Below are 27,750 nucleotides of genomic sequence, written 5' to 3' on the forward strand. Positions count from 1 at the left end.
TAAAATAAAAACTGGGAAAAAAAAAAAGCCAACGGAACCGAAAAATATATATATATATTTATAGGCGGGGCCGGGGCTACGCCAGCCCGAAGCCCTCGGAGCACTCCTGGATGGCGAGCAGCAGCATGTGTGGGGCGCAGCATCACGGCGCCGTCAGCCCACAGCGTCCCCCACCCCACGTTCCCGTATCCCCGTAAGTATCCAACCCCACGGCGCTGTGTACCCCCACACCCCAGTTCTCCATGCCACCCCTCCCCCCCCAGCTCCGTGGCATTTGTGTGTTCCCATCTCTTATCTCCAACCCCAGGTCCCCCCAACCCTCACCGGTCTCTAAAACCCGTGTCTCCACCCCATGTTCCCAAATCCCCGTGTGTCCCCAACCTCATGTCTCCACGCGTCCCCTCAACCCCACTTCCTCCGGGTCCCATGGCCCCATGTGTCCCCAATCCCATATCCCCACAGCCCCCATGACCCCGTGTATCCCACTTGCCCCCAACCCCGTGTCCCCCACTGTTGTGTCCCCAGCGCGTGGCCATAGTAAACCCACATGTCCCCAGTCCCATGTCCCCACATCCCCACCCCCTTACCTTCATCCCCACGTCAACCTGGTGCCGCCTCACCGCAGTGTCCCCATGTCCACCCAGTGCCACCAAATCCTGTGTCCCCCACCCCTACATCCCCACATTGCACCCCCCAACCCCACGGCCCTGTTCAACCACCACTACACCCACTGTGTCCCAACATCCCCCATCCCCGTGACCCCAAAATCTCTGCGTCCTCCCATCCCCATGGCTTCCCTTATCTCTGTCCCCATGTCCCCGGGTCCCCCCTCCCGCCCCCCAGCACTCCCCTTTGTGCCCTCCCCCCACGTCCCCGTGCCGTTACCAGGTGTGTGCCGAGGGCAGGAGCGGTCGGTGGAGCGGGTCGTCGCGGTGGATCTGGAACTTCTGGATCCCGTTCATAGCCCTCGAGGGCGGCGAAGCCCTGCAGAGGGACCTTGGATGTCCCGTCACAAACTGCAGGAACTTGGCCCGGTCCGCCTGGTCGAAGGAGCGCAGCGCCCGCCAGAACCACTGGATCTGGGGGGAGGAGAGGGGGGGGAGGTCACAGCCCGAACTGGTGGGGATGGGGATGTGGTGGGGTGTAGGGAAATGGAGACGGGGGGACAGGGAAACAGGGAAGTGGGGGGGCATGGGGACACGAGGACATAGGACGTGGGGATGTTGGGATGAGGGATGCAGAGACAAAGAGATGGAAGGAAGTGGATATGGGATGTGGGGATGCAGGGAGACATGGAGACACAGGAAAGAAGGACACAGGGATGGAGGACAGACGAGTGGACATGGGTTCACAGGGGTGAGGTGCCACCAGGACAGTGACCCCGGGGGGGTTTGGGGGTTGCCCCCACCTGGATGGAGTTGCCCTGGTACTTGTGGTACTCGGTGTTGGCCTTGAGGTCGTCGATGTCGATGGTGGGCAGCCCGAGATGAGCAGCTCCAGCTCCTGCTCCGTGAAGATGGAGATGAGGCGCTTCGGGATGATCTCGTAGAAACCCTCCAAGAAAGCGGCGAGCTGCTTCGGATGGCCCCTGGGGGACAACGAGGGACATTCAGGGGGGACTGACCACCAGGACCCCAACCTGACCCCCCCCCCCTGGACCCCCCATCTCACCGGTCATGACGCATCTGGCAGACGAGGTGCACGTACTCCTTTTTGTTCTCCTCCGTCACCAGCACGTTGGCTCCGTTGGGTTTGAGGTCCCGTACCTCGCACACCCCGAACTCCTGCACCTGGGGGTGGCCGGGGGGGTGAGGGGCAAATCTTGGGGCAGAGGGGACATCCTCAGGACGAAGGGGACAACCCAAGGTGGAGGTGACACCCTTGGGGAAGAAGTAACGCTCCTGGGACAGAGGGGGGACCCCAAGAAAAAGGGGACATGCATGGGACAAAGGGGACACCCGAAATCAGAAGCAACATGGGAGCGCCAATAGAAACCATTGGGGAGATTGGGATCATGGGGAGGGGGGACTTGATTTTGGGGTGTCCCCAGGGCTCCCTGGGCCACAGGTGAGCCGGTTTTGGGGTGTCTCCATGTCCTCAGGGCTCCATGAGACACAGAGGACCCATTTTGTGGGGTGTCCCCCCCCCCCACACACACACCTCAGTGCTGAAGGTGAGGTCATAAGCCCAGCGTGGAAACATCGTTCTCCAGCAGGTAGACCAGGCCCTGGTAGAAGTGGTAGTCCTCACTCTCCATATCTGTGTACCTGTGTGGAAAGGAGGGGGGGTCAGCACCCCTTTTCTGGGGGGGACTGGCACATTTTGGGGGTTCTGACATAGTTTGGGGGGAGATTTGGTATCTTTTTGGGTTCTGCACTCAAAATAGTTGGGCTCTGTGCCCCAGGGGTTGGGTTCTACATGCTTTACTTGGGCTCTGTGCCCCAGGGTTGGGTTCTAGATGCTGTAGTTGGGCTCTGTGCCCCAGGGTTGGGTTCTAGATGCTGTAGTTGGGCTCTGTGCCCCAGGGTTGGGTTCTACATGCTTTACTTGGGCTCCGTGCCCCATGGCTGGGTTCTAGATGCTGTACTTGGGCTCTGTGCCCCATGGATGGGTTCTACATGCTGTACTTGGGCTCTGTGCCCCAGGGTTGGGTTCTACATGCTTTACTTGGGCTCCGTGCCCCATGGCTGGGTTCTAGATGCTGTACTTGGGCTCTGTGCCCCATGGATGGGTTCTAGATGCTGTAGTTGCGCTCTGTGCCCCAGGGTTGGGTTCTAGACACCAGAGCTGTGCTTTATGCCCTGTGCTTGGGTTCCACCCCCAAAACCATTGGGTTCTATGCCCCCAAATCACCCGTTTCTGTCCGCAGAGCGTTTGGGTCCCGTGCGCCGTCCCCTTACCGGACAGACTTGCCCAGGATGTGTTTGTAGAAGGAGCGGGTGAAGTAGCACTCGAGCAGCCGGTTGTCGTAGACGGCTTTGGCCACGATGCGCCCCACGAACTTGAAGTAGCTGAGGTGGTTGGGGTTGCAGTGGGACGAGGGGTTGATGGTGTAGGTGACCCGGTCGCCCCGGCGAGGTGCGGAACAGCGCGTACATGGGGTTGAACATTTCCCATCGAGATGATCATGTACCACTCGCGCAGCAGCCCCCCCCGCGTCCTGCCCCTCCTCCGCCCTCGAAGACGATGTACCTGCGGGGGAAAAGAGCGGCTGGGGGGATCCCAAACGGCCCCGCAGAGCCCGGGACGCGGCCCTACACAACTCGCAGATCCCAAAAGCCCACGCTCGGGGGTCCTTGTAATTCCCAGCTCAGTCCTACAGGGGACCCCAAAACATGGACCTACACAACTCACGTGGCCCCAGGACGCAGCTCTGGGGTCCCCTAAATCCTCTAACGTAGTCCTGGAGGATGCTGTGTACCCCAAAACGTCATCTATGGACCTCACACAACCCCAAACCCAACCTTGGTGTCCCCCACAGCTTGTAACTCTCTTCTGGGGGACCCCACGTACCCCCAAAATGTCCCTAAGGATCTCACGTAACCCCAAACCCAACCCACATCCCCTCATGCAGTCTGGAGGGGTGGACATCGAGCACCCCCCTCACCACCCCCCCCAAAGCCTGATCCTAAGGAGCTCATGCAACCCCAAACATCCTCCAACCTCTCACGTGGCCTTGGGGTGCCCTACAGACCCCCAAACCTGACCTAAGGACCTCACCTCACCCCACACCCATCCTAAAACCTCTCACGTACCCGTGTGTGGTCCTACAAACCCCAAACCTGCCCCCCCGTGGATCTCCCCCAGCCCCATCGACTCGGGATCCCCTTGCCGTTCCCTTTGGGGTGTTATTTTTTTTTGGGGGGGGGTCTCACAATCGGTTCTTCATCTCCTCGGGGGATTTGCGGTGCAGCTCCCGGTACGAGTCCTCGAAGACGTGGTCGCGCCGCACGTGCACGGCCATATCCTCCTCTCCGCAAACCTTCATCCAACCGCTCCAACTCCTGGCGGAAATACCTGACGTGGGGGATCCAACCGCTCCAACTCCTGGCGGAAATACCTGACGTGGGGGAAGTGGGGGGGGGAAAAAACCCAAATAAATGCCATAAATATGGTTTTTTTTTTTTGGGGGGGGGGTTGTCACCCCTTTCAGGGTCGGCGTCGCCCCGTACTTGCGCTTGACGTCGAAGTCGAGGACGCGGATGTAGTCGACGAGGACGGCGAAGGGTCCGTCGGCCAGATGGGTGGTGGACTGCCGCAGGATCTGGTTCAGCACCGTGCGGTGGGTCTCTGGGGGGGGAGGGAAAGGTGGGTTATGGGGTTTTGGGGGTGGTCCCAAAATAAAGGGGGCTCCCGGCAGCCAGAGCGCTGATTTCTGTGCCAAATCTCAATTCCTCTCCTCTTGAATCCCCGGAAACCACCCCAGAACCACAACCCCTTCCAGTCCCCCAAATCCTGGACCCCACATCCCCTCAAATTCCCTCAAGGTGCCTCAAACCCCCTTCCAGCCCCCAGGTATCCCCAGACCTACCCCAAAACCCCCATTCCAGCCCCCCAACTCCCCCTAAATCCCATTCTCATCCTCCAAATCCCCGTTAGAACCCCCCCCAAACCACCTTTCTGCCCCTGAAATCTTCTTCCAGCCAGAAAATCCCCCAAACGCAAACCCCAGCCCCCAAATCCCCACCAAACCCCTTCCGGTCCCCCAAGTCCCCCTCCAAATCCACTTCCAGACTCCAGAAATCCACCTCTTATCCTTCTTCCACCCCCCTGATGGCTTCCAGCCCTGCAACTCCTCTCCACATCGCTTTCTGTCCCCCCACGCCCCCTCCAACCCTCTTCCAACCTCCCCAAATCCCCCCAAGCCCCTTTCCAGATCCCCTACATCCCCCCCACCCTCTTCTTGTCCCTTAACACCCCCTCAAATCTCCCTTCTAAACCCCCAAATCCCTCCCAAATCTCTTCCAACCCCCTTCCAGTCCCCGAAATCCCCCCCAACCCCTCCTATCACCCCTCAAATCTCCCCCCAGCCTCCCGAATCCCCCCGAAGTCCCCCCAAAACTCTCCTCCAGTCCCAAGTCCCCCCCCAACTCCCACCCCCCCCATACCAGCAAAGCGCAGGAACTTCTGGGTGTCGGGGGGCAGGCTGGCCGAGATGTGCATGGAGGAAGGCTCGCGGGAGAAGAAGGGGTCGAGTGAGGAGGGGGTGGCGGGGGTGAGCGGGGCGGGGGACAGCGGGGGGGGCTCGTCCTTGATGTGGGCCAGCTGGCTCTCGCGTGTGTCCCGCACCGGAGGTTTGCTCTCCCGCTCGGTGGCGTGCACCAGGAAAAAGCTTCGACCGCCGGGCTGCAGGACTGCAGAGGGGAGGGGGAAATCAAGGGGTTAGGGGACCCCAGAACTGGGGAGGGGGAAGGGCAGGGGCGGTTCCCATAGCCCCGAGGTATCCTGAGCCCCCAATCCCCACTGAAAGTGCCTTCTCTTTCCCGAACCCCACCCTGGGCCCTTCAAATCTGCCTCAACAATGCTTCCCATCCACTTAATTCAGCCCCCAGCCCCAAAAGCCCCCCTTTGAAAGCTCCTTCCCACCAGCAAACCCCACCCCAGACCCAAGCGACCCCTAAAAAACACTCTTCATCCCCAAAACTCATCTCGGTACTCTCAAATCCCCCATCCCATCCCACTAAACCAACCCAGATCCCCCCCAAAACTCACCCTTCACCCTATATCCCCCAATGCCCTTTACTGTTCCTTTAATCCATCCCAGACCCCCAAATCCTCCCCAAAAAACCCTTCCCATCCCCAAAACTCACTCCAGCCCCCTCCAATCCCTTATCCCACCCCCTTGCACAAACCCAGACCCCCCAAAAACTCATCCTTCACCCCTAAATCCCCCCAAAAGCCAATTCCCGACCTCAAACCCCAGCACAGACCCTAACCCCCACAAAGAAGCCCCTTCCCATTCCCTCAAGCCACCTCAGACCCTCAAAACCCCCTTCCCATCCCCTTAACCCATCCCAGCCTCCCTAAATGCCCCCCAAAAACACTTTCCATCCCCAACGCCCATTCCAGTGTCCCCAAATCCCCATCCCATCCCCTTGCACCATCCCAGACCCCCAAAAAACTCATCCTTCACCCCTAAAGCCTCCCAAAATCCCCCTTCCCATCCCCAAACCCCATCCCAGCCCCAAGAGCCCCATCCCCATTCCCCAAGTGTCCCCAAATCCCCATCCCCTTGCACCATCCCAGACCCCCAAAAAACTCATCCTTCACCCCTAAAGCCCCCCAAAATCCCCCTTCCCATCCCCAAACCCCATCCCAGCCCCCAGAGCCCCATCCCCATTCCCCAAAACCATCTCAGACCCCCAAGTCCCCCTTTTCCCATCCCCTCTCCCCCAACCCCCCCCCCCCAAAAACCACTTCCCATCCCCAGAACGCACTCCAGCCCCACCCCAAATCCCCCTTCCCGCCCCCTTACACCATCCCTGACCCCCCCAGACCCCCCCAGCCCCGCACCGAGCACGGCGTGCTGGTCGTGGGACTCCTCGAGTTCCTTGAGGCACTCCCCCAGCATGTCCCACAGCTCGTCCAGGCACAGCTGCTCGCTCAGCAGCGGCAGCTCCGGGGGGGGCCGCTCTTCCCGCTCCCCCCCCTGCGGCCCCTCCGAGCCTGTGTGTGGGGAGGGGGCACAGGGTCAGCCCTGGGGGGGCTGCTGACCCCCGCTGTGCAAACTGGGAACCCCACAGGGGAACCTGAGTGGGATGAACTGGGGCATGGGGCGGGGGGGGGGGACTGGTATATACTGGGAAGAGAGAAACTGGGGGGGGAGGGAGATGTTAGTGAGTCAGGGGGCTGGGGGGGGCAAAGGGTCAGCCCCCTCCATGCATCCAAAGCAAACTGGGAGTCCCCCCAGTGGGATAAACTGCTGTACTGGGGGCAAGGGGAGGTACTGGTTTATACTGGGGGCAAGGGGAGGTACTGGTTTATACTGGGGGCAAGGGGAGGTACTGGTACGGGGGGGGGGGGTTGTGAAGTCAGCCCCACAGTGCTTCTGACCCCATCCACATGAAGTGTGAGACCCCCAGCTTCCCCCTAACGTGATGAAGTGGTTTATGGGGGGTGGGGGGGGGCACTGGTCTATACTGGGGGCACTCACCCACAGAGGGGGCATCCGGGGGGGCGGGCGAGGGCTGGTCCACGTCCATGGGAGACTCGTCGCGGCGGGGGGTGCTGTCTGCTGGGCCGGGCTCCGACTGGGGGGGGGACACAGAGGGGAGGGTTATGGGGGGGCCCGGGGGGTCCGTGTCACCCCCTGCATCCTCCCCCCCCCCATAGAGGTATAGGGGGAAGGGTGGGGATGAGGAAGGGGAAAGAGAAAGGGGGAAGGAAGGGGAAGGGGAAATGCAAGGCACAGGAAGAGGAGGATGAAGAGAAGGAGAAATGAGAGAGAAAGAGGAAGGAGAGAATGAAGAAAGGAGGATGAAGAGGAATGAGGAGGAGGAAGAAGAGGATGAGGAAGATGGAGAGGGAGGAAGGCTGAGAGGTGGATGGGGGAAGAAGAGGAGGAGGAGAGGAAGCAGTGCAGGAAGGGAGAGGAAGAAGAGGAGGAGGAGGAGGAGAGGAAGAAGAGGAGGAGGAAGGTCAGGAAGAGGGGGATGAGGAGGTGGAGATGTAAGGAAGAGGATGGTGGAGAAGGAAGATGAAGAGGAGGAAGAGGAGGATGATAAACAGGAGGAGGAGGAGCATGAAAAGGAATAAGGAAGAGGAGAGGGAAGAAGAGGATGAAGATGAAGTGAAGGAGAAAGAATAAGAAGAAGAGAAAGAGGATGAAGAGGAAGAAGATGAGGAAGATGAAGGAGGATTAAGGAGAATGGAAAAGTTGGAGAGGAGGAAGAGAAGGAATAAGGAAGGATGAAGAGGAAAAAGGGGAAGAAGAACAGAAGGAGAAAGAATAAAGAGAATAAATAGGAGGAAGAGGAAGAAGAGGAAGAAGAAGGAAGAGGAAATTAAGGATGAAGGCGAGGAGGAAGGAGAAATAAAGGGAATTAAGGAGGATGAGGAAGAGGATGAGGGAAAGGAGGAAGAGGATGAGAGAAAGGAGGAAGAGAGGAACTAAGGATGAAGGGAAGGAGGAAGAGGATGAGAGAAAGGAGGAAGAGGATGAGAGAAAGGAGGAAGAGGATGAGAGAAAGGAGGAAGAGGATGAGAGAAGGGAGGAAGAGGATGAGAGAAAGGAGGAAGAGGATGAGAGAAAGGAGGAAGAGGATGAGAGAAAGGAGGAAGAGGATGAGAGAAAGGAGGAAGAGGATGAGAGAAGGGAGGAAGAGGATGAGAGAAGGGAGGAAGAGGATGAGAGAAGGGAGGAAGAGGATGAGAGAAGGGAGGAAGAGGATGAGAGAAAGGAGGAAGAGGATGAGAGAAAGGAGGAAGAGGATGAGAGAAAGGAGGAAGAGGATGAGAGAAAGGAGGAAGAGGATGAGAGAAAGGAGGAAGAGGATGAGAGAAAGGAGGAAGAGGATGAGAGAAGGGAGGAAGAGGATGAGAGAAAGGAGGAAGAGGGGAACTATGGATGAAGGGGAGGAGGAAGAGGATGAAGAGGGGAACTAATGAGGATGAAGGGGAGGAAGAAAAGGATGAAGGGCAATTCAGGAGGGCGAAGAGGGCGGAAGCCCCGGGGCAAACAGCACGAGGAGAGGTGGCACTGAAGGGAGAGGAGGAAGAGGAGGGTGAGGAGGAGGAGGTGAGGCCGAAGGGCCGTGCTAACCGTGTCCGCCTGCTGCTGCCTCCGGGCCCTCTGACCCTCACGTACCATTTGTATGATGGCGTCGGCCTCGGCCTCCAGCTGCCGGACGGCCGCCTGGATGCTGCCAGCCGCCCCGAGGCCCCCGGCACCTGCGGACAGCCGTCAGCACCCCGAAAAACCCCCACACGGCCGCAGAGTGTGTGTGGGGGGGGGTCCCCCCGCTGTCCCCATCCCCCACCCCTCCGGGTCCTCACCCAGGCGCCCGGCCTGCTTGGCCTTCTTGTGCGCGCGGCGCGTGTCGTCGCGGAGCTGGATGATCACCTGCAGCACCCGCAGGAAGAAGCGCTGCGTGGACGTCTTGGACGTCAGCACCGACATGGACGGCAGCTGCAGCTCCCGCCCGCCCAGAGCGCGCTTCTGCGACGCCACGATCACCACGCTCTCTGCCGTGTCGAAGCTGCGGGACAGCTGGGTCAGCACGGGCAGCGGGGCAGGGGGAGGAAGGAGGGGCTGAGACTCTGGGGGGGGGGGAGGGGGGAAGGAGGGGACTGAGATATTGGGGGGGGATGGAGGGGACTGAGACATTGGGGGGGATGGAGGGGGGAAGGAGGGGACTGAGATATTGGGGGGGAAGGAGGGGACTGAGATATTGGGGGGGGATGGAGGAGGGGAAGGAGGGGACTGAGATATTGGGGGGGGAAGGAGGGGGGAAGGAGGGGACTGAGATATTGGGGGGGAAGGAGGGGACTGAGATATTGGGGGGGGATGGAGGGGACTGAGATATTGGGGAGGGATGGAGGAGGAAAGGAGGGGACTGAGATATTGGGGGGGGGATGGAGGGGACTGAGATATTGGGGGGAAGGAGGGGAATGAGATATTGGGGGGGGATGGAGGGGGGGAAGGAGGGGACTGAGACATTGGGGGGGATGGAGGGAATGGAGACATTGGGGAGGGGAGGGAAGGGAAGTCAGGAGGGGACTGAGCTATTGGGAAAGGAAAGGAGGAGAGTCAGGAGGGGACTGAGACATTGGGGGGGGTGGGAAGGAGGGGACTGAGCTATTGGGGTGGGAAGGAACGGGGTCAGGAAGGGACTGAGACATTGGGGGGGGGAGAAGGAGGGGACTGAGACACTGAGACGGGGGGAAGAAGAGGGATCAGGAGGAAGAAGAGCGGGACCAGAGTTACTGGGAAGGAAAAGAGTGGGGTCAGGGGGGGCCAGAGTTATCCATAGGAAAAAGCGTTATCAGAAGGGAGGAGAGCAAACAACGGGAACGAATGTCATCCGCAGGGCCGGGAGCGACGAGTGGGGATGGGAGAGCACAGCGGCCACCACTGGCGCTGGGGGGCAGCGCGGGGACCCCGCGGGGCCGCTCACCGGCTCTGCATCTTGCCCTTGAGCTTGGCGCTGGGGGGCTGCTCGTCGGGGACCCCCTCGGGGGACGGCACCTCGCTCTGCGCCCGCCGCTGCTGCTCCAGGTTGTACTCGCGGAGCTCGGCCAGCAGCGTGCCTGCAGGGGATGGGGGGGGACGGGGGACGTCAGGGCCAGCAGGAGGGGGCTGGGGGGGGTGGGCTGGGGGGGTCACCCACCGATCTGGCGGCAGAGGGTGGCCCCAGCTGCCGGGCGCCGCTGAGCAGCAGCCGCAGGACGGTGTCGCGGGTGCCGGGGTCGCCCCGGGAGAGCTGCAGGAGAACGTTGGCCGCGTCCTCCAGACCTTCCTCCGAGCATGAGTGGGATGTGAGCACCTGGGGGGGGGGGACATGAGTGATGTGGGGATTCTGGGGGGTGTTCTGCCACAACTCACCTCCAAAGACACTGAGGGGGCACGGGGGATGTGAGGGATGGGGGATTTTGGGGTGGTTTCCCCCCCGAACTCACCTCCACTGACAGCTGCAGCTGGCTCTCCGTCAGCCCCGTGGTGGCCATGCGGGGGTCCGCGGTGCTCTCCCCCCCCTTGGCCGGGGGGGACTTGGAGCTCTTGGGGGGAGCTGGGGGTCACGGTGGCATCAGTGAGGCTGGTGGTGCCGTGCCCCTCCCAGTGCCACCAGTGCGTCCCAGTTCCCCTCCCAGTGCTGCCACCCTTGTCCCAGAGCCCTCTCCATCCCGTCCCCATGTCCCCATTCCATCCCTCGTCATCTTCTGTCCCCCACCCCATCTACGTCCCTGTCCCCCACTCCCATTTCCACGTCTCCAGCCCAACCCCTCATCTTCACATCCTTGACCCCATATCCCGTATCCTCAACCCAATGTCCCCGTTCCCCGTCCGCATCCCCATATCCTCAACCCCGGCCCCGAGTCCCTGTCCCCATCCACAGCCCTGGAACTGCCCCCCGTCCCCATCCTCATCCCCTCGACCCCACATCCCTGTGCCCACCCCCCTACGTCCCAGTATTCCCATATCCCCAATCCCTGTACCCCCCCATCCCCAAATCCCTATAAACCCCAATCTCTGTGCCCCCCCAACTCTGTACCCCCATGTCCTTATTCCCACACCTCCCCGTACCCCCACGTCCCCAAATCCCTATAAACCCCAATCTGTGCCCCCCAACTCTGTACCCCCATGTCCCCTTATTCCCACCTCCCCGTACCCCCCCGTCCCCAAATCCCCTTATTCCCACGTCCCCCTCACCCCTGTGCACCCCCACATCCCCGTACCCATCTCCGTTCGCTCCCTTCCCTGCACCCCCCCCCTCCCCCCCTCCCCCCCAAGTACCCCCCAGCACTCACCCCCCCGCCGCAGCGCTCCCACCGCCCGCAGCCGTGGGGCTGTGCGCCGCTCCTCCTGTCGCCGCCACGCCGCCGCTGCCCACCCCACTCTGGGTGGGGGTCGCGGACCCCCCCTCGGTCCCCTTCCCCCCCTCGGGGAGGGCGATGGAGATGAGGGACAGCAGCCGCAGCAGCTTCTCGGTCAGCAGCGCGCTGCGCCGGATGACGCCGTGGGACAGCATGTTCATCAGCTGCCCCAGGGGGGACGCCTCCAGCCCCGACCCCCCCACCTCCCCGTCGGGACCCCCGCCCCCCGGCCCCGCTTTGGCCGAGCCCTTCCCCTTCCTGCTGACGTTCATGTTGTCCAGCTTGACCAGCAGGTCCCAGAAGTCGGTGCTCAGCCCCATGGCGGGGGCGGTCGGGGCGGGGGGGTTGGGGGCGGGGGGGGCTGGGGGTGGGGGGCAGGGGCTTCCCCCCCCTCCCCCCGGTTTGGGGGCGCCGCGGTCGCTGGTGGTGGGGTCGGGTGCGGGGTCGCGGGCGCGCTGCTGGGTGAAGTGGCTGGGGAACACCTGGGGGGGGAATAAGCAAAAAAATGGGGAGGAGGGGAGAAAGCAAAGGAAAAAAAGTATTACGGGGGGAAAAATAATGCATTATTCTCCCCCCCCCTCCTCCCTTCTCCCCCTCCAGGTTATGAGGCCGTGTTCCAGAGCAGCCCTCAAGCACCCCCAGGGACAGCAAGGAGCCCCCAGGGACCCCTAAGATACCCAAGACCTGATGGGGAGCCCCAACGACCCCCGGGACGTGCCCCAGAGCCCCCTAAGATGCTCCAGAGCCCCCCAGAGACCCCCAAGGTCTAATGAGCCCCTAAAGACCCCCGGGACATGCCCCAGAGCCCCCTAAGATGCTCCAGAGCCCCCCAAAACCCCCGAGGTCTAATGGGGAGCCCCTAAAGAGCCCCGGGATGTGCCCCAGAGCCCCCTAAGATGCTCCAGAGCCCCCAAAGACCCCCAAGGTCTAACAGGGAGCCCCTAAAGACCCCCGGGATGTGCCCCAGAGCCCCCTAAGATGCTCCAGAGCCCCCAGAGACCCCAAAGACCCCCAGGACGTGCCCCAGAGCCTCCTAAGATGCTCCAGAGCCCCCCAAAACCCCCGAGGTCTAACAGGGAGCCCCTAAAGACACCCGGGATGTGCTCCAGAGCCCCCCAAAGAACCCCAAGGTCTAACAGGGAGCGCCTAAAGACTCCCAAGATGTGCCCCAGAGCCCCCTAAGATGCTCCAGAGCCCCCAAAGACCCCCAAGGTCTAATGGGGAGCCCCTAAAGACACCTGGGATGTGCCCCAGAGCCCCCTAAGATGCTCCAGAGCCCCCTAAGATGCTCCAGAGCCCCCCAGAGTCTAACAGGAAGCCCCCAGAGCCCCCCCCAGCCCACCTTGGCCAGCTGGATGAGCGTATCGAGCACGTGCCGGCAGACGACGGGCGCGGCCTGCGGGTGGATGTGGACGGCGGAGCCGGCGGCGGCGGCGTGCTTCTCGGTGTGCTTCCTGCCGGGAGCCCTCTGGATCTGGAAGATGTTGGTCCGACAGCCCAACGCCGCGTCCATGGACACCGAGAGCCACGAAAGCTGCCCGGAGCTGCGCGCTTCCACGCGGTGCATCAAATCCAGAGCCCGCGGCGCTTCGTTCGGGGTAGGGGCCGCCGCGGTGGCGGAGCTCCGGGGTGCGGGACGGCGCTGCGGGCGTTCGTCGGGGGTCTGCGGGGCCGCCCCTCGGGGGGCTTCGAGGCACAGCTCGCTCTCGCTGCTCCGCTGCAGGATGGAGAGGAGGCTGCGCACCACCCAGCCCCGCGTGGGAGCGTGGTAGCAGAGGTTGCGCAGCACGCGGTGCAGCCGGCTCGTGTTCAGCTTGGGCTCGTCCACGAACAGCAGCACCAGGAGGCACGAGAGCGCCTCGTGGTCCAGCAGCAGGCGGCCCCGCAGGCGCAGCAGGCTGTCCACGCTGCTCCCCGACGGCCTGCGAGGGGTGGGAGTGGGTTTTTTGGGGGGGGTCCCCAAAGGCTCAGAAGATCAGCCCGCCCCTGAGAATCAAGGAGCTCGTGGAGAGCTGAGGGGTCCCCCCAGAAGTTGGTGGGGTCACCCAGGAAGTTAGGGAAGGCCCTCAGAACTTTAGGAGCCCCCCACAAGTTGCTGGGGGCCAGCCAGAAGTTGGTGGGGTCACTCTGGAAGTTAGGGAACCCCCTCAGAACTTTAGGAGCCCCTCAGAAGTTGGTGGGGTCCCCTAGAATCTCAGGGAACCCCCCCAGATCTTAGTAGCTTGCCCAGGACCTCAGGAAGCCCCCAAAGGTTTGCGGGGTCCCCCAGAAGCTCATGGAGTTCCCAAAAAAGCTTCTGGGGTCCCCCAAAATCTCACTGAGATCCCCCAGAACCTCATGAGTCTCCCCTAAAAACTCAAAGATTCCCCCAAATCTCTTCAGGGCTCCCCCAGAAGCTGATGGGGTTTCCCCCCCACCCCGAAACCCCGAGGCCCCACATCCATACCGGCTGTGTCCACCGCTGCCCCCCATGTGGAAGGTGCCGCCGCGCTGCACCGCCAGGCGCGTGTACTGCACCCCCCGGTTCCCACTCAGCCGGCTGGTGAAGGCTGGGGGAAAGCAGGGGTCAGTGGGGTTTGGGGGGGGGGCGTGGGGATGGGGAATGTGGGGGTCAGTGAGTCTGGGTCGTGGGGTTGGGGAAAGAAGGGGATCAATGGGGTTTGGGGGGGGGCTGGGGGGCATGGGGATGGGAATGGGGGGCTGTGGAGGCTAAGGCGTGGGGTTGGGGAAAGAAGGGGGTCAGTGGGTTTGGGGGGGTCTGGGGGGTGTGGGGATGGGGAATGGGGGGGGCAGTGGAATCAGGGGCACGGGGTTGGGGAGAAAAGGGGGTCAGTGGGGTTTGGGGGGTCTAGGGGGAATAGGGATGGGGAATGTGGGGTTGGTGGGTGAAAGCTGTGGGGGGAATGGGGTCGGTGGAGTCTGGGGGGCATGAGGATGGGGAATGGGGGGGGCAGTGAAGTCAGGGGCGCGGGGTTGGGGAAAAAAGGGGATCAGTGGGGTTTGGGGGGGTCTGGGGGGAGTGGGGATGGGGAACGTGGGGAGAATGGGGTTGGTGGGCTCTGGGGGAGGGTGGGGATGGGAATGGGGATTCAATGGGGTGAATGGGAAAAGCCAATAGGGAAAAGCTGAAAGGAGATGGCTGTGGGGAGAATGGGGTGGGTGGGAACGGGATTTGATGGGGGGAATGGGGAAAAACCAACAAGGGAAAAGATGAAGGGAGAAGTCCAAGGGCGGGGTGGGGGGGAAAGTCCAGAGGGGGAGAGGGAAAAGAAGTCCACGGGAAAGTTACCAAGAGGGGATGGGGACATAAAGAATAAGGGACGCGGGGAAGACGTGGGAGGGACCACGGGGGGGGGTGGACACGGGGGCCCAGGGCTCTCACCGGGGCTGCGGAGGATGGCGGACAGCGCGGAGGTGCTGGAGTGGCCGAAGAGCCGCTCGTGCATCAGCTGCCTCTGCCGCGCCTCCTGCTCGCGCCGCAGCGCCTGCGCCTCCGCGGCGATGTCGGGCGGCATGACGGCCAGCACGCTGTCCTCCATGTCCTCCAGCACCGAGCGCCGCAGTTCCGAGGGCAGCGTCTGGATGAAGGTCACCGGGTCCATCGGCGCGTCCGAGCTCGTGGCCTGGGCCAGCTCCCGCCGCTGCTGCTCCGCCCGCTGCTGCGCCAGCACCTGCGGGGGAACGCAGCTTAGCACGCGGCCCCTTAGGCCGCGCCCTTAGTAAGTAACCCCCCCCCACCTCCCCACCACCGAATTAAAAGGCTCTGGGCGTGAAGGGGTTAAGTCGGCCGCATCCTCTCCCCCACACTGGGACAAGCACCGCCCACAATAAGGCCACACCCACATTGGGACAAGCCCCGCCCCTCAGAGCTCCTCTACAGTAAGCCCCGCCCACACACCTCAGACCCCACCCACGTCCTCCTTATGCCCTGCCCCTCACCCAAGACCACACCCACCCAACCCTTATGCCCCGCCCCCTTCATTCAGACCCAACCCACAACCACTTTAAGCCACGCCCACTCATAACTGTTATTACTCCCCATAACATTTATATTAGGCTCCACCCCTTCCATTCAGACCACGTCCACTATTGGAACACACCCACATCTAAGCCCCACCCCTCCACCTCAGACCCCACCCTTACCTACCCTTAGGCCACGCCCCTCTTCAGACCACGCCCACACCAACACTTATGCCCCGCCCCCTTTCATTCAGACCCACCCACAACCACTTTAGGCCCCGCCAACTCATACCACTCTCCGCCCATATCCACCTTAGGCCCCGCCCCTTATCAGAACACACCATCTTTTAGCCCTTCCCCTCTACCTCAGACCCCACCCCCACCACCCCTTAGGCCACACCCCTCACCCCCAGACCACACCCACACTAACCCTAATGCCCCGCCCCTTCATTCAGACCCCACCCACAACTACTTTAGGCCATGCCCACTCAAACCAATCTCCACCTCAGGCCCCACCCCTTCCTTTCAGACCCCACCCACAACCACCATTAAGCCCCGCCCCCCCCTTAGGCCCCGCCCCCACGCACCTCCTCCTGGATGGCGGGGGGCAGCGCCGCTAGGAACTCGGGGCTGACTTCGGTGAGCCCGGGGGTGGCCACGACGGGGGGAGCGGGGCTGGGGGCGGGGGGGGCGCGGGCGGGGGGCCGGATGCCCAGCTGGTTCTGCAGCACCTCCCGGCGTCCTCGGGCAGCGCCGCCAGAGAACGAGGGGTCCACGCCCTCGGGGGAGGCTGATCCCTAAAGTGTGGGGGGAGGGGGACGTGCGTTGGGGACCCCCCCAGGGGTATAGAGGTGGGAGAGGTGCCCACGGACAGACCTACTGGGGACATGAGGGGGGGGGTAAACAGGACACCCCCAGGGCCAGGGGGTGGGGGGACCTCATACCCATGGGGACATGGTGGGGGACACGGGGACACAGGGAGGGTGTGGGGGGACGAGGGGGGACACGGGGACACCCCAGGGCTGAAGGACGGGGTTGGGAGGCTTCCAGGAGTTCGGGACCTCCTTGGGGACACCGGGATTGGGGACAGGGATCTCCTTAGGGCCATGGGGACGTCCGTGGGGACATCTGGGGACACTGACCGGCGAGCGGGTCCTCCTCCTCGGAGCTGGTGGAGGGCAGCGGTTCCTCCAGGATCCCCCGTGAGTCGGGAGCCCGAAATGGCCGCGGCCGAATCCCGCGTGGAGGGGCTCTCCGAGGACGAGGCGGGGGGCGAGCTGGGGGGGGGGGTCCCAAAAACATCGGGGTCAGCCCGAAGTGGGGGGAGGGGGGGCCGTGAAGTTGGGGTGCTCCTCCGTAGGGAAGGGGACACGATAAAGCGGTGGGGACACAACGGGGGTACCTCAAAATGTGGGTTCTCCCCTAAAATTGGGTATTCTCCACTAACCCCCCCAAAATGTGAGTGGTGGGTGTCCCCCCATTAAATTTTGGGGGAGGGGGAGGGGAACAGGACACAATGAGGACAGTGGTGAGATGGAGGGGGACGATATCAACATCGGGGCACCCCAAAATTTGGGTCGGTCCCAACACTGGGGCTCCCCCCCACCTCAAATTGAGGTCCCCCTCTTTGCACCTACGGGGCCCCTATAGTCTCAAAGTGGTGTGATTATCCCCCCACCCCAAATGTTTTTGGGGCCCCTACAGAGTCTCAAAGTGATGTGATTATCCCCCCACCCCAAATGTTTTTGGGGGCCCCTACAGGGTCTCCAATTCAGGGTTCCCCATTCCTCCCAGCCACCGCATTTACGGGGCCCCTATGGGGGTCTCACCTGTCATCAGCGGGGTGGGCAGCATCGGGGGGTCCTGGGGGGGCTGGAGGGGGTCCCTGGGGTGTTCCGGGGGGGCCCTGTGGGGCCGCAGCCCCCCCCTCGCCCCCCTCCTCCGGTGGCCCTGAGCCCAAGCTGGACGTGTCCATGGGGGACCCCTCGAGGGCGCTGCTCACCGCCGTCAGTGCATCCGAATCCTCCGCGCGCTCCGGGGACAGCGAGGCTGGGGGGGGGGGGGCTTAAATGGAGACTAAATCCTACTAATCGACCCCCACGATCCCCAAATCCACCTTAACGGCACCGAACGGACACTCGAGGCCCCCCCAGAACAATCCTAAACATCACCCGAATCCATCCTAAACACCCCAAAGATCGATCCTAACCCCCCCAGACTGATCCCAACCACCAAAACCTAAAGGCTTCAAAACCGACTCTAAACACCCAAAGATTGATCCTAAAGACCTCAAACCAACCCTAACCCCGTCCCAAACTGATCCCGAAGACCCCAAACTGACCCTAACCCCCCAAAACTGACCCCAAAACTCGATCCCAATCCCCCAAATCAACCCGAAGACCTTTAGTTGATCCTAACCCCCCCCAAACTGACCCTGAAGACCCCAAACTCTCCCCAACCTCCTCAAAAATCGACCCCCAAAGACCCCAAACTAATCCTAACCCCCCCAAAAATGGATCCTGAAGATCCCCAAATTGACCCCCCCCCCCCAAATCGATCCTAACTCCTCCTCCCCTCACTGATGGTGGGGGCGGGTGACAGCTCCATCTGCGTGGCCTCAGCCTCCTGGGGGGGCCGCCCTGGTCCCCCCTCCTCGTGCTCGGGGGGCGGTGGGGGGCGGCCGGGGGCTTCGGGGGGGGGTTGTGGGGCGGCGGGCGCGGGCTCCAGCATCACCAGCGTGCGGTGGGGGGGGGGCTCCCCCGTGGTCTCTGGGTTTTGGGGAGGGGAGCAGAGATTAAAAAACAGGAGGTAATGGGAAGCTGGGGGGGGCGAGGGGGGGGGTTGGCAGCACCCCTGGGTGCCCCCCACCCTATAAAATAAATAAGCAACCTGCAGTGAGGGGTCCCCGTGGGGAAAGTAGTCGGCTGCATCGTTACCTCGAGTGTGGGGCCCCATCCCGGCCCCCAACAATACAACCGACTACCTCACCCCCCCGGGGCCGCGCCGGGACCCCCCCCACAGGAATGGCCCCCCACCCCAAATCCGCCCTGAAATCCTATAGGGTCGGGGAGGCAAAAAAGAAAGGACCTCAGCATGGGCTGAAATCCTACAGGTTGATAGGAGAGCCCCCCCCACCCTCAAATCCCATCTACAGGAGAAAAGAGGGGAACCCCCACCCTAACATCCCATATATGGGCAAATCACAGCCCCCCCCCCGCCTCAAAATCCCATTGTGGGCAAACTAACACAACCCCCCCACCCCAAAATCCTAAATATAATAACGAACGGTGCTGCTTCCCTGCCCCCCCCGCCTCAATCCCCACCCGACCCCATCACTCCCCCCCCCAAAACCTTCTCACCTTCACCTGCGGATGCTGTAGGACCCCCACGTTTTTGGGGGGGGGGGGTCCATCGGTGCCACGCGCACCCCACGGGGAAGACAGTAGACTGTATAGTTATCTCCGAGCCGGGCGTGTGAGCCCCCAACTATACAATCTACTACCTCACCCCGGGGGGCACCAAGTTGGGTCTGGGGGTTTTTTTGGGGGGGAGGGAGGGACACTGGGGTCCTCAATAGGGGACTGGGGGAGGGGGGGCACATTTGGGGACACTCACCTGCTGGGGGGGGTCAGCGCTGCCGTTGGGGGCTTTGGGCTCTGTGGTGCCCTATGGGCAGAACGGAGCATTAGTGCGGTGTGGGTGGGTGGGTGTGTGTATGGGGGGGGGGGGGGTTATAGGGTCGTCCCCCCCCCCAGACCCACCTGCGCCCCCGGCTCCGTGCCCTCCTTGTCCTCGTGTCCCCTCTCGGTCCCCTTGGCCTCGTCCTCGGCCGCCTGGCGTCGCCGCTTCTCGCGCCGCTCGTCCAACTCCTCGTCCCGCAGCGCCTCGAGGCGGGCCAGGATCGGCACCTTCACCACTGCGGGGGGCACGGCGGGCGTGGGGGGGGGCACGGTGGGCGTGGGGGGGGCACGGCGGGCGTGGGGGGGGGGGCAGGGACAGCGGGGGACGCGTGGGGACAATGGGAGAGCTGCCACCCCCTGTACTGCAATGGGGCGGTGGCAGCGGTGGTGGGGTTGGGGGGACAAAGGGAGTACTGGGGGGTGTGGGGGCACACTGGGGTCACGTGAGGACAGCCCAGGGATATGTGGGGGCAACCTAGGGATATGTGGGGGCAACCTAGGGATATGTGGGGGCAACCTAGGGATATGTGGGGGCAACCTAGAGATATGTGGGGGCAACTGTGGAGCTGCCACCCCCTGTACTGCAATGGGGGGGCAGTGGTGGTGGTGGTCCTGGGGTTGGGGGGTGTGGGGACACCAGGGGGACGCGTGGGGACAGGCATCACCCGCTGTGCTGCAATGGGGCGGTAGTGGGGGTACTGGGGTTGGGGGGCTCAAACGGGACACCGGGGGTTTGGTGGCAGGGGAGGGACACGTGGGGACCCGGGGGCACACAGCCCCCTCACCCGAGACGCAGTCGTGCATGCTCTCCGCGTCCAACACTTTGCACTCCTCCGTCCACCGCGTCAGCGCCGTGGGGATGGAGGACAGCGTGCCTGCAGGGGGCGGGGCACGGGGAGGGGGCGTGGTCAGCGCGGAGCCACGCCCATTCTCACAAAGCACCGCCCCCTCAGCTAGACCACTCCCACTGGACTCAGGCCCCGCCCCGGGTTCTAGCCCCACCCCCATCCCATTCATTCCTCTGTGTTCCTAACTCCTCCCTCCTGACCCCACCTCTCTCTCTGGCCACGCCCACTGACCAACCCAACACCACACCCCCTCCATCCAGCCTCTCCCCTGCCCCTTAGCCCCGCCCCCACCCATTCATTCTCTCCTTCCACTTCCCCATTGCCCACCCTTCCCCTCCCGCCCCCACCCCTCCCTCTGACCACGCCCCCTGCCCCTTAGCCCCGCCCCCACCCAGTCATTCTTTCCTTCTCCGTTGCCCACCCTTCCCCTCCTGACTCCTCCCCTCCCTCTGGCCACGCCCACTGACCACCCCAACACCACACCCCCTCCATCCAGCCCCGCCCCCTGCCCCTTAGCCCCGCCCCACCCATTCATTCTCCCTCCCTCCACTTCCCCATTGCCCACCCTTCCCCTCCTGACCCCTCCCCCCCCGACGCCCCTCCCCCCCGGCCCAGCCCCCACTCGCCTGCCTGGCTGCCGGTGGGGCCCTGCTCGTGGAAGAAGTCGTCGAGCAGCTCGTCGTCGGAGCGGGCGATGATGTGCACGTCCTCGTTGCCCACCAGCAGGCGGGCGCGGCCCCGGCTCTGCAGCGGCAGGCTGCTGCTCAGCTGCAGGATGTCGGCCGCCGCCGACGGGCCCAGCAGCCTGCGGGGAGACAGCGTGAGGCGGGGGGGACGCGGGGCCGTGGGGACACTGGGGAGGGGCACAGGGGGACACGCGTTGGACCGAGGGGCAGAACGGAGGAAGCAGGGATGCTCACGGGGACAGGGCAGGGGAGGGGGGGACAAAGGAACACCAGGGTGACACCAGAGTGACACCAGGAGCCACCGAGGGCCACCGCGGTGACATCAAGGGACAGCAGGGTGACATGAGGGGAAGGAGGGGACACTCGAGTGCCACCAGGAGCCATCAGGGGAACCCAAGGGCCACTGGGGGGACAGCGGGGTGACAATGGGGACAGCAGGGGACAGCGGGGTGACACGAGGGACAGCGGGGTGAGACAAGAGGACATCAGGAGCCACAGGGTGACACTGGGGTGACACAAGGGGACACTGGGGTGACACAAGGGGACACTGGGACCACCAGGAGCCACAGGGTGACACTGGGGTGACACGAGAGGACACTGGGGACCCACCAGGAACCATGGGCTGACAGCAAGGGGAAAGCAGGGGACACTGGGGTGACACGAGGGGACGCTGGGGACCACCAGGAGCCACGGGATGACCCCAGGGGAAAGCAGGGGACACTGAGATGCCACGAGGGGACACTGGGATGACACGAGTGGGGCCACCAGGGCGCTGCCCCAGGTGGGGGAGGGACGCCGCGGGGCGGCTCACCGCTGCAGGATGAGGGGGGGGTTGGGCTGCCGGGTGCCGGGGTAGTGCACGTGGATGGTGTGGCCGGTGTTGGCGGTGAGCTGCCGCAACGTGCGCTGGCTGCGCCCCATCCCCTGCGCCAGGCGGGCCCCCGAGGAGCCCCCCCCCAGCGCCAGGGAGCTGTGGTCGGCGTGGCGCACCAGGAGGGGGTGCGTGGCCGGGATGTTCCCCGGGGAGGGGGGGATGTCGGCTGCGACGGGGAGAAATTGGGGGGGGGGGGTTAGAGGGGAGAGCACACCCACCCCACCCGGAGACAGGAGAGGGTCCCGTCCTAAGCAGCCCTGACTTAATGGGGAGGGGGTGGAAGGGGGGGGAGAGCCTTCCTGACGCCCCAGAAATGACACGGAGGGAAGGAGAGGGGTGCGGGCCCCCCCCCCGAGCCACGCTGAGGCAATGGGGAGGGGGAGAGATGGGGTGAACCCCCCCTTGAGCCGCCTTGAAATAATGGGGAGGGGGGGGATACAGGGTGAACCCCCCCCCCAAGTCCTCATAGAGGTGAAGAAAACGGGAGGAAACCTCTTCTGACCCCTCCCCTCAAATCCACACATGGGTGAAGAAATGGGGGCGACCCCACCCTGACACCCCCGAAGCCAAAAGGAGGGGAAGAAATGCAGGCAACCCCCTCCCCACGGCCCCCCCACTCCTCAAAATTCACCTGTGTGGGGAGCAGAAATGGGGTGAAGCCCACCCTGCCCCCCCCATAATCCACACAGGGGCGCAGAAGTGGGGCTGAACCCACTCCAGAACAGAACAGACGGACCCCCCCCCCCCTTCCTGCACCCCACAGGCACTCGGGGGGCTGCTGGCCCTCCCCCACTGCCCCCCCCCCCCCATCCCATCCCTTACTGGGCTGGAGAACATGTTGTCAAACTCAATGATGAGATCGTCGTCGCGGTCGAAGCGCTCGAAGCGCACCAGGGGGGACGCGTTCATGTCGGGGTAATCCTCGTCCAACTCCATCTCGGAGCCGTCATCGTCGTCCTCTTCCTCCTCCCCTTCCTCCCCTTCCTCATCGTCCTGGGGGGGGGGGGCATTGGAAGGGGTTAAAAAGGGGGAGGGGTTGGGGGGGAATGAGGGGGACTGGGGGGGAAATAAAGGGTTTGGGCGGGGGAAAAGGTGATGGGGAAAAGAGGGAGGTTGGGGGGGGAAGTAAGGGGTTTGGGGGAGAAAAAGGGATAAGGGGGGGAATGGGGGGGGGGGAGGAGGAGAAAAGTGATTGGAGGGGAAGGGGGTGGGGAGAACAGAGGGGGTTTGGGGGGGAAGAGGGGGATTGGATGGAGGAAAGAACGAATTTAGGGGGGAAGAAAGGGATGTGGGGGAAAATGAGGGGTTTAGGGGGAGGATGAAATGAAGGGGGTTGGAGAGGGAAAAGGGACTGGGGGAGAAAAGAGGGAGTGTGGGAGGGGGAGGATTTGGGGCTAAAGGAAGGGACTTGGCAACGGAAGAGGGGAAAGGGGAATTTGGGGGGAAAATAGGGGCTTGGGGGGAAGAAAAGGGCATTTGGAGAAGGAAAAAGGGGGCTGGTGGGAGAGAGGAGGTTTGGGGGGGACAAAGAAGGGACGTGTAGGGGAAAAGGGGGATCTGGGGCAAGAAGTTTTAAGGAGGAAAAGGGAACTGGGGGCAAAAGAGGGAGGTCTGGAAAAGGAAAGAGGGGCTAGGGAGAAAAGGGGGGGTGGGGAAGGGGGAAAGAGGGTTCTGTGGGGCTGGACCACCCCCCCCCCCCCCAAACCTGATCGTCCTCATCTTCCTCCTCCTCCTCCTCCTCCTCATCCTGGCTGTCATCTTCATCCTCATTGCTCCCGCTGCTGTCCTCCTCCTGCGTGTGCTCCTCCTCATCCTCAGGGTCCAGGATGTTCATCGAGTCTTCGAGGGGACAAAATGCCACGGGGCGTCCCCAAAAATCCACGAGGTGTCCCCAGAATCCCACGGGGTGCCCCCCAAAACACACGGGGTGCCCCCCAAAACACCACGGGGTGCCCCCCAAAACACCACGGGGTGCCCCCGAGCCCGCTCACCTTCCCGGTTGGCTTGTAGGGTGGAGGCCTGGCTGAGGTTGGAGGGCGCCTCGTCCATCAGCACGTCCTCCTGAGACTCGTCCTCCCCCGAGCGGCTCACTATGGAGGGGGGAGGAGTGAGAAACTGGGGGGAGGGGGGGGGCACCCCGAAAACGTTATGCTGGGAGGTGAGGGGGGGCTCCCACCAATGATGGTGCTGTTGCCGGCGGCCCCGTCCCGCTCCAGGAGCTCATCGATGAGGTCCTCCAGTTCGTTCTCCACCTTTTATTGGGGGGGGGGAAACTGGAGATTTGGGGAGGGGGGGAGGGGAAGGAGAAGGGGGGTGGGGGGTGTGGGGGGGGGGGGGTGCTGACCTGCATCTCCTGGGTGCTGAGCCCCTCGGGCTGCCCCGCCAGCACCACTGTGTCACCCTCGGTCTCCCCGTCCATGTCACCGTCGGCCGCCTCCGCCTGCGCCGCCTCTCCGCGTCCTCCTCGGGGGGCTCGGGGTCCCCGGGGTCCCCTAATCGGGGGGAGAGGGAAGATGAGGGGTGACACGTGAAAAGGGGGTGCGGGGAGGGTGATGCTGGGGGGGCAAGGGGGTGGGGGGGGGCAGAAGGAGGGGGCACAGAGGGGATTTGGGGGCACAGAGGGGATTTGGGGGCGTAGGAGGGTGACTGAAGGGGACATGGGAGGGTGATATGGGGGGACATGAGAAGTTGGGGCTGGGGGGGGGGGGAAGGGGGCACCCCAAAACCAGGTTTGGACAACACCAGCAGCAATCACCGTGCCCTTGGGACGCTCCTACCGCCACCCCAAGTGGCACGGGGGGGTGACACGAGATGGGACAACGATGTGGGGAGGGGGTGTAGGGTATGAGGAGGGGGGGTGTACCTCCATCTGGGGGGGCCGCGCCGGCGTCGCGGGGCCCCCCACCCCCGTCGCCCTTGGCTTTGCTGGAGGAGCCCTTGGTACCGAAGAGCCCGCTGGGCTGGTTGACGATGCGCGACAGCGTCTCCAGCGGTTTCAGTGCTGCATTGACCGTGTTGGCCATGTTGGGGCTGCAGGGGGGGACACACGATGGGACACGGGGGTCTGGCTGTCCCCACATGTCCCCTCTGTGGTGCTCAGGTGGCCCAAACCCCATAGTTTTGGTGCAAGCATCACAAGGTCAGTGCTGGCCATCCGACGCAGGAGCACCGAAATCCAACATGGCGACCAAGAGACGGCGTCCCCAACCCCACCGAGGTGACCCCAACCCCACGAGGTGTCCCCAACCCCACGAGGTGACCCCAACCCCATGAGGTGACCCCAACCCCACGAGGTAACCCCAACCCCACGAAGTGACCCCAACCCCATAACGTGTCCCCAGCTCTATGAGGTGACCCCAACCCCATAACGTGTCCCCAGCTCTATGAGGTGACCTCAACCCCGTAACATGTCCCCAACCCCATAACGTGTCCCCATCCCCGCGCCGCGTGGGGCATACCTGGAGAGGTCGAGGCTGTGGGGGACCCGGGCCAGGTCGTTGACCAAACCCTTCTTGAGGAAGAGGCGGATGATGTTGTTCATGCCGTTGTGTTGGGTTTTGGCGGCGCTGCTGTAGAAGCTGGAGGTGGAAGGGCACGACTCCATGATGGTGCTGATGATGCACATGACGGCCTGCAGCCTGCGTGGGGACAAAGGGACGCGTCACCTCCGTGGGGCCGGGGCACCTCCGTGGGGCCGGGGCACCTCCGTGGGTGATGGGGACGGAGCCGGTGTGCAGCGAGTAGTGGGACCGAGGCGTCACCAAGGTGCTGAGGGATGGGGACACCTCGTGGGTGGGGGGGACACCCCAAGGGTGATGGAGAAACCCCAAGGGTGAAGAGGACACCCCATGGGTGTTGGGGACACCCCATGGGAGATGAGGACACCCAAGTGGTGTTGGGGACCACCGTGGGTGACGGAAACACCCCAAAGGTGATGGGGACACCCAACTGGTGTTGAGGACACCCAACTGGCGATGAAGACCCCCATTGGTGATGGGGACACCCAAGTGGTGACGGAGACCCCCATGGGGGATGGGGACCACCGTGGGTGACGGGGACACCCCAACTGGTGATGGGGAACACCATAGATAATGGGGACACCCAACTGGTGCTGGGGACCACCATGGGTAATGGGGACACCCAACTGGTGATGAAGACCCCCACGGGTGATGGGGACAACCCACGGATGATGGGGACACCCAACTGGTGACGAAGACCCCCACGGGTGATGGGGACACGCAAGTGGTGACGGAGACCACCACGGGTGATGGGGACACCCCATGGGTGACGGAGACCACCGCAGGTGATGGGGACACCCAAGTGGCACCGGGGACCCCCCGGGACGGGCTGTGGGAGCGAGGTGTCCCCCACCTGGCGTGCTTCTCGGTGCTCTCGGCCATGGCCAGGGCCCGTCCCAGCGCCGCCTTCACCTCGTTGACCAGGGCCACCTGCGCGTCCGTGCCGCTGCCGGCGGCGGCCAGGCTGGCCAGGAAGAGCCGCGCCAGCGCCGGCGTGTCCTTGTCCTCGGCGTTCTGCGTGTGGGGCAGCAGGTGGTCCAGCACGAAGGCCAGCACGCTGCAGTCCTGTGGGGCGGCACGGGGCCGTGGGGTGGGGGTCCCCGCACAAGGGACGCCCGGAGGAGGCGGTACCCCACGGCCGAGGGGGACGCTGCCATGGGGCACAGGTGGGGTTGGGGGGCAGTGGGAACAGGGACAAAGGGGCCTGGGGGCACAGCAGTCAGAACAGGCTGGTGGCAACAGCCTGAATAGGTGACACAACAGTCAGAATGTGCTGGGACACAGCACGATGGCAACACCCCAACACAACGGGATGGGTGACACAGCAGTGACAACGTGGTGACACACAGCCTGACAGCAACACCCCAACACAACGGGACGGGTGACACAGCAGTGACAACGTGGTGACACACAGCCTGACAGCAACACCCCAACACTACGGGACGGGTGACACAGCAGTGACAACGTGGTGACACACAGCCTGACAGCAACACCCCAACACAACGGGACGGGTGACACAGCAGTGACAACGTGGTGACACACAGCCTGACAGCAACACCCCAACACAACGGGACGGGTGACACAGCAGTGGCAATGTGCTGGCACACAGCCTGACAGCAACACCCCAACACAACGGGACGGGTGACACAACAGTCAGAATCCCCCCAGGACACATGGACTGATGGCAACACCCAACACAACAGGTGACAACAGTCAGAAGCAGCTGGCACACAGCCTGACAGCAACACCCCAAAACGATGGGAAGGGTGACAACAACAGTCAGAACCTGCTGACAGAGGCTGATGGCAACACCTTAACACAATGGGACAGGTGACAACAGTCAGAATCCCCCCAGGACACAGAGGGTGATGGCAACACCCAACACAACGGGACAGGTGACAACAGTCAGAATCCCCCCAGGACACAGAGGGTGATGGCAACACCCAACACAACGGGACGGGTAACAGTCAGAATCTCTGTACGCACAGCCTGACGGCAACACCCAACACAGCGGGACCGCCTGACCCAGCCCTGAGAACACCTGCGCCCGTGGGTGACCCCCAGCCCCGACCCCGTCCCTATGGGGTGACACACCTCCTCGATGAGCTCCGACTGCCCCACGGTGACCCCCAACCCCAACCCCGTCCCTATGGGGTGACACACCTCCTCGATGAGCTCCGACTGCCCCACAGTGACCCCCAGCCCCGTCCCTATGGGGTGACACACCTCCTTGATGAGCTCTGACTGCCCCACGGTGACCCCCACCAACTGCCCCACGGTGACCCCCAACCCCGTCCCTATGGGGTGACACACCTCCTTGATGAGCTCCGACTGCCCCACGGTGACCCCCAACCCCGACCCCATCCCTATGGGGTGACACACCTCCTTGATGAGCTCCGACTGCCCCACAGTGACCCCCAACCCCGTCCCTATGGGGTGACACACCTCCTTGATGAGCTCCGACTGCCCCACGGTGTAGCTGTAGTTGGCGATGAGGGTGCGATGCCCACGTAGGAGCGCACGAGCTCGGCCAGCAGCCGCAGGATGGTGGAGGTGGGCAGCAGAGGTTTGGAGCCCTTGGGGCGCTGCCGCTCCTCCCCCCGCTCCCCTCCTTCTCCTTCCGCCCCTCGCGGCCCTCCTCGGGGCTGGCGG

The 27,750-nt window shown here is 63.4% G+C and overlaps 1 protein-coding gene across 1 annotated transcript; it reads right to left on the reverse strand.

Annotated features, from left to right (window-relative positions):
* Positions 1-872: 872 nt before the first annotated feature.
* Positions 873-27,750, reverse strand: HUWE1 (HECT, UBA and WWE domain containing E3 ubiquitin protein ligase 1; the record flags this gene model as incomplete). The annotated part of the gene is given in 52 exon segments (XM_065731597.1): positions 873-962; positions 964-1,010; positions 1,013-1,079; positions 1,409-1,485; positions 1,488-1,588; positions 1,672-1,790; positions 2,161-2,184; positions 2,186-2,267; positions 2,901-3,070; positions 3,072-3,113; positions 3,115-3,171; positions 3,174-3,192; positions 3,876-3,970; positions 3,972-4,017; positions 4,173-4,290; positions 5,109-5,354; positions 6,514-6,666; positions 7,154-7,250; positions 8,762-8,889; positions 8,995-9,197; positions 10,116-10,248; positions 10,329-10,349; positions 10,352-10,484; positions 10,618-10,722; positions 10,724-10,754; positions 11,467-12,014; positions 12,875-13,454; positions 13,979-14,081; positions 14,915-15,203; positions 16,080-16,282; positions 16,629-16,701; positions 16,703-16,769; positions 17,322-17,541; positions 18,072-18,260; positions 18,628-18,640; positions 19,108-19,158; positions 19,254-19,408; positions 19,958-20,047; positions 20,632-20,825; positions 21,518-21,751; positions 22,407-22,573; positions 23,286-23,419; positions 23,572-23,670; positions 23,757-23,832; positions 23,925-24,035; positions 24,038-24,072; positions 24,444-24,610; positions 25,039-25,218; positions 25,952-26,163; positions 27,544-27,599; positions 27,602-27,700; positions 27,703-27,750. Coding segments are annotated over 52 exon segments (6,788 nt in total), but the record flags the coding sequence as incomplete, so codon positions are not given.

Source organism: Cyrtonyx montezumae, unplaced genomic scaffold (assembly GCF_038088225.1).
Source record: "Cyrtonyx montezumae isolate F1298 unplaced genomic scaffold, pur_monq_1.0 scaffold_141, whole genome shotgun sequence".
NCBI classification, from domain to species: domain Eukaryota; kingdom Metazoa; phylum Chordata; class Aves; order Galliformes; family Odontophoridae; genus Cyrtonyx; species Cyrtonyx montezumae.